The following is a 6,857-nucleotide window of genomic DNA, read 5'->3' as shown; positions in this document are numbered from 1 at the left end:
AATTAAACGATCTTAATTAAAAGCAATATCCATCTCAATGAAAATCAAAAATCGTATAATGCTAATTTAGGAAAATCCATAAGGTATGTGTCGTCACGATCATCTATATTTGTAAATCAGGACCGTATTGTTAAAGTATTGGTAAGCTTAACCACTGCCATTCGGTATATCTTAAAAATATCAGCAACATTAAAAATTAAAATTGCATCATCGGTATAGGTCGGTAAATAGGTTCAAAATATTAGATAAGAAACACTAACGTTAATCCATATTTCTTAAAAGTAGCATTTTGTAAATTTGTGTTAACGACTCCTTGAAGCTAACAGTGCGTGCTATGTCCGGGCCTTGTGCTACGTCCTTAATATCACCTTATGTTGGCACTCACTCAAAAACTAAATATCATATTGTGCCCTACATAATTTTGAGCATTAAATATCCGTAGGCGATTCTTAGAAATCATTATTAATTGCGGTATTCAAATTTCTATAAATTATCCTGAGCAATTCTTAGAAATCAGTATATTTTCATGCAGCGTAAAATCCAGTTCACTGTCACCTGTTAGGAGCAGGGGAAATAACTCCGCTACCCTTCGGTGTAAATCAACACATACATACGCTGTCACTGACTGTACTTATTAACTCGCCTGAAGGAAGGCGCACTTCATTTTGTAATTGTGCCTGAATCAACATCAAATTGGTGTATAACAGAGGTCATTATTTTTTCAATTCCTCCGCGAGGAGTCGAACCCGGGACCACTGGTTTAGTAGTCTTACACTCCACCGAATGGGTTAAAGAGCTAGCTTTTGACCAAGATAATAATCCCTCTCCAGGAGTTTTTTCTGAGTCATAGTGATTCCTTTGCAAGTATTGCTAGTATTCTATCCTTTTTTCCGGGGTCCCTACGTGGGCGCCAATGTCACAGCGGTCATTAATTGTTAATACCACCGCCAGGAGTCGAACCCGGGCCCTCTGATTTACCAGTCTTATGCTCTATCGAATGAACTAAAGAGAAAATATCTCTATCCGAGTCGAGGCCACGGTAACAGTAACAATAAATAAATAAAATAATAAATACAGAACTCAACATGAAATCTAAGGCAAAGGACACCGATTATGATCAATAACAGTATATAATTACTGGAATCCCTTTATATAAATTACGTTTGTCGAATTATTCAAAGGAAGTTCGTATTATAGAGGTTCCGATATAAGTTACACTTGTTAGCAATGTAAAGGCTGATTGATTCAGAGAAACAAAGTGCTCCTCGGCATACATGTAAATATATCTATATTAGCCACTGAAAATAACTTACTCGTTTTTTAATACGTTTTTATACGTAGTATATAAAAACCAGTGTATTGTGGACTAAGGGCTAATTTCACTTTCTTTTTGTATATTATATATACACTTGTAATTGTAAAGGTGAACTTAAAATTTGAATGCAAATTGGTCACATAAAAAGGAATAAATATGTACTGGTATTAAGATGGAGAGTGCATTGTAGGGAAGCATTACATGTATTAGCAATTGACCCGCAAAAAACAACAACACGCTAAACAGCGCGCAGAGCCTATAGCAACATGCTAACAGAACGAAATTAAATACAACAGCAGCATCACATTGGGTATCAGAATTTAATTGAAGTCCCATGTCTCATTTAATTTTCTGACGTCACTCTCCTTAGCGTCACTGGTTCATCTTCCATTGCGATTGTTGATAGCAACATTGATTTTATATGTTGACATTGATCAGTTCTCCTTAACGACGACCTTGATCTAAATAATTAAGGTCATATCATCAATCAGTTTACATGTGAACAAAGATTAAAGATAAACAAGCTGCTTAATACTTGCTCCAACCACGTGACTATCGCACATGTTATAAGACAGCTAACTCGCTATTGATTCTACACTACACTAGCTAGCCTTCATATCCATTGAGGAAAACAAACACACACGTGATCTCAGCCCATTGACGTAACTGAGGTTTTTACGGTTAATAGTAACGGACGAGTCTACTTGTAGTGGGGATCAGTTCACCGCTGCCGCCTTATCGACGCTGTGTTTCGATCAGATAGGACGTGCGCTCGTGAGCTCTGGCAGAATCAAATAACACGATAGTCAGTATACAGTTTCGGCTTTGTTCCACGACGAAAAGAATGCATATGATCAAAGTTGTGTAAATTGTATATCAATGACGTATAGGTGACCTCCACTTGTGACCCCTGCAGTGGATCAGCCCACATCGAAATTGATTGGTTCGCTACATATAATAGCTCTAAGGCAAAGGGAAGATATGTAATGACGCTCTTCCGTCAATTCAGGACGGCCACGAACACACTTCGAAAACATCATAAAACTGTATGAACGTCGCGTTATTTGTTCTCAGTTATTTTTTACATTCTTCGAACAAGTTGGAAGCATTAGCAAAGAAAAATTAACATGGAAAACAAAGAAGCTATGGATTTTAATTTTGCGAAAAGTAGCAGAAGTTCATCAGCGAATCGCACTCGTTTGCTTATATGTCCTACTACGGGAGGAAGTTTTGAGCTGAACTTAAGTGCTAACGAAACAGTGAATGGACTCAAAAATGCAATTTCCAGAAAGTTAAAAATTCCACAAGCCAAGATCAATTTACTTTATAAAGACAGGTAAGTGGCGATTTCTAGTTGTCTCGTTTTCTTTGTTTCCATTCAGCGTTTTAGTGCTCGTTCCATGCACGCGTCCTCGTTCCATGCAGTGACGTCCATTGACGTAGGCACATAACTTATCCCGAGCAGTTCACGTTCGTAGATCAAGGAGAATGTGTTCTTTAATGGAAGAGGGTGCATTTATTATACGATGCACATTTTAATTGTCTTTGTCTTGTACATGTTGAATTTTGATATTTATCATGTATATTTATTTCATATTTTATCTTCCGTGTTTACTTTTAATTGATACAGAGAAAGACATGTTTAGTTAGCAAAGCTTGCTCCAATAATTGTTAGTAAATCAGTGGTACCATGGGAATCAATGATAGCTTATAATCAGTGGTACCATGGGAATCAATTAATGATACCGTCTAATCTAATTCCGTGTTAGCGATAAGCTTCTGTTGTTCTCTTAAACTGTTGTTGAAATTCTTGAAATTTAAAAAAAAAATCACGTTCCTGTTGATAAGTATATTAATCCCAGGTAAATAGTGGGAAGACATGCATCATTTAACCTAGAAATTGCGTAACTATAGGAATGATTTCTTGTGTGTATTGTGAAAGTAGGTCACTAGAACATGAGAGTTTTAACCATGTGATGGTAATATAAGTTGAGCACACAGGCGTAGATTGCCCAATACCCGTGGTAAGACCTACATACAGTTAATAGAGACTAAGTACCTATATGTTCCTCAGTACAAGCACAGGTGTTGCGGCCACCTACGCAGTCCCAAGATAGATAGCCTGTACATGATTCCTGATTGCAAGACAGGTCGTCACCATGTCATATTTATGTACATACAAAAGTTTAGCACCTGAAGGTTGACCTACATATCGTGCAATTACCCCTACACAACTTCCTGAGGAATGTTATGCGTGGGATTATGTTGGTGTATTTAAGATATTTTATATTTAATACACAGTGTCTCTGAACTCCGTTTCTTTTGTGTATTGACCCACTGTTGTGCAATGATTACCTGAGGTCAGAGGTGTATGGCCTGATAGTTAAATGACCACTAGTCACCTTAGCTTTAATAACAGGTTTGATTGATTGTGGTTTCCCACAGCAACAATTACTACCAGGTACTTGTATATCAACTGGCTATTCATGATATAATACAGCACAGATCCAATCCGGCTAGCCCCAGTCAATATCACTGAAAATCTGACCTACACCTGTAGGTGTGGGTATAATACGCCTGACCTTTTCACGTATTCCAGTAAATATGGCTCACTAACAGGTCTGTGCTGCTTCTGGATGTAATCAATAAGACTCATTATTTACTTCTTTCACCTTTAGGTGATTGGTTGTACCCAAGCGGGTTTGAGGGTTTCGGGGATTTTTTTGCGAATTCAACAATTTGAAGATGGAGTATGGATAGATGTACACACTAGCGTTACTAAAATAACTTAATATAATTATTGCTTTATACTGTCTCTCTGAAGCCATGAACGAGATCTTAAAAATATAATCAATTTGCTACAGATATTCAGTTTAAACATCCTTCACAGTATTGTACTTACAGATCGAAGCACATGCTAGATTAAACATATTTTGTTGTAAAGCTCTGGACACGGGATTAGGCACAAAGTTATTTTAAGTTGTCAGCGAACATATAATGAAGAATGGAAAGAGGTGTATATTATTTAAGTAGTATACAATTAGAAATCAAAAGCGATAGCTAGATTTGATGATAGTCTGCATATGTCTGAGGGACGCTGGTGGTATGGCAATATCTAAATATGAATTGTTTTATTTTTCACAAGTTTTATTATTTTTCAGACAACTGTTTTTATATGTGAGAATTTCAATGTTTAGTACATCAAATACAACTGCGTCTGTTGTTGAACTGAACCAGAATAAACGTTTACAGGATATTTCAATTTGCAAGTGGGCTCCCATCACAAATTATATTAAATAAATTATTTAGCTTCTTGAAGTATACATGATTTACAGTGATTTGTTAAACTATTTAAATAAGGTCTATATTTTAAATTGATAGGGGTAGAAAAGCATGAGTACAATGTGTCTGTCATTGTTGTTGCGTAATAGAAATGACGAGACTAAGTAACTATCAAATGGTTGAGTATCATTGCATCACAATCTTAAAAGGTTGTGTTTATAAATTGACATTCCTCACTTCCTGTTCGAGCTGGTTTCTGATAGGTTATAGCCCTGTAGTCATTACAGCAACCAGTCAAGCAAGAGGTTTAAACCCCAAATCTCTGCAAAGGACTTGTGTACTTGGCCCTATTTAAATGTAGTGTGAAGAAAAAAAGTCCAAATACGGGTGTGTGATTATGATTTTTGTGTGCACTCCAATCACGTTCTAACTTTTCTTCAAACAACTTTTTAAAAAAGTGGTTTTAAATGATAATAAAAGCATGGAAAATTGCTTACAATTCTAAGATTTTTTAAAGACATAATGTATTGACTATTGGTTGAATTCAATAAATTAAATTGTTAAAAATGGCATGTGATGAAATGAACAAATGAAGGTTAATGACACAAAATATATAAGATGTTTTAATTCAAATTAGAATTTTTAATTTGTTTTCCATATTTGTGTATACCTGTAACCCCAATATTTTCTTACTTTTAACTGAAGTGGCTTAATTTGTTTGGAAAGAAAGATGAAAGGGGTAGTTCTAGAGGAATCTGGCAGAGGAATAGAGAGACGGGGAAGGTAGGAAAGAGGTAGAGAGAGGGGACAGATGGAGGAATATTAAGAGGTTAAGTGGGGTCGGAAGGGGGGTGGGTGTTAGACTTGGAGACCTCAAGAAGCTATGCGGTAAAAATTGGACAATCCCAAAGGTAGGGGCAAAGGGATAACCCAAGATGTAAGAGGGGATGGAGGACATTGAAAGGTAAGGAAAAAGGGTAAAGGATGGGAAAATCCAGAGAAGTAAAGATGGGATGGAAGGGAGACCTCGAGAGAGGGATGGGGAACGATGGAACAATATACTTAATAAGGGGGAGGGAAAGAGATTGGAAAGTAAAGCCTCTTGAGATGTTATTGGAAGATAGAGTGGGAGGGACAAGTGCTTCAAAACTATTGATTCATGAAATTTTAAATCTAGGTAAACAAAGATGACATCAGGTGTAAATATATACGAGTGACAAAGTGGTACAGGTAGGCTACTGATCAAGGTTGTTTAAAATTGAATAATATCTTCCTGGTTGGGAAAGGGGGTGTATGTCAGCAGATCTGATTAAAAGTCTATTTGATATATAACTATTTTGTAGAGGTAAATAACTTTAATTACAAGATTGGCCAGCAACTACTCAAGACTCGTGATGACCACCCCTTAACCTACTAACACCCCTTCCCAACCCCTAATCAACACAAACAACACTTTATCTCTCTCTCTTTATCACCGGTTTATGATATCTTTTAACACTATATTTCCACATATTTGTGTATATTGCCTTATATGATAAGTAAATATTTTACAAAAAAGTTTATCTTACGGTAACTTTAGACACTTAAATAATTTCTTCTTATATTAGACACATTCTTTATGTTGTACATGTGCTAAGAAACTTCAAGTCATAGTAAATAATGTTTACAAAAAAGTTTATCTTAACTTTAGACTCGTAAATAATTTCTTCTTATATTAGACACATTCTTTATGTTGTACATGTGCTAAGAAACTTCAAGTCATGGTAAATAATGTGTCGTTTTGTTATGTGCTGAGGTGGAAAATTATGAGATACAGTTGACTTGGGTTAATGAAGCTTGACTGTTTATTCACTGTTGGGCGTTTCCTGCATTCTGAGATAGATAATTATGATATAAGGTCATTATGGTGTATGGTTATAGGGCAGAAACGTTTTGACCTTTCCTGCATTGTACAAAGAGCAGAAATTGTCAAGTTATAACACCCCGACCTGGAGATGGACATTCCTATCCCTGTACTTACTGATATGATCTAGAGCAGAACATTAATGCATTTTATAGACTATATGGAACTGATATTTTGACTTTAACAAATAGTGTGTTAAAAACTAACAAAAATGTGGCTGGAATTTAGGAGAGATATTCGGGAGTAGAGTTAGGACGGTTGGGTAGTGGGGAGGAGTGTATACTACAGAGGATGGGTAAGGGAGAAGAGATATATGTTAGGGTAGGGGTTGACACGATGGGGGGGGGGGGGGGGGGG

The 6,857-nt window shown here is 36.4% G+C and overlaps 1 protein-coding gene across 1 annotated transcript in view; it reads left to right on the top strand.

The window, feature by feature from the left end:
* The first annotated feature begins 2,048 nt into the window (after window positions 1-2,048).
* The window catches only part of LOC110465619 (midnolin-A-like), a 34,511-nt gene continuing 29,702 nt past the window's right edge, over window positions 2,049-6,857 (top strand). Inside the window, exon 1 of the mRNA XM_021521566.1 lies at window positions 2,049-2,651. Coding sequence (XP_021377241.1) covers window positions 2,443-2,651 — 209 coding nt within the window. The 5' untranslated portion in view covers window positions 2,049-2,442. The remainder of the gene's footprint in view (window positions 2,652-6,857) is intronic.

This window comes from Mizuhopecten yessoensis, unplaced genomic scaffold (genome assembly GCF_002113885.1).
Source record: "Mizuhopecten yessoensis strain PY_sf001 unplaced genomic scaffold, ASM211388v2 scaffold11095, whole genome shotgun sequence".
In the NCBI taxonomy this organism is placed as follows: Eukaryota; Metazoa; Mollusca; class Bivalvia; order Pectinida; family Pectinidae; genus Mizuhopecten; species Mizuhopecten yessoensis.
This window is presented reverse-complemented; position numbering and strand designations above follow the sequence as displayed.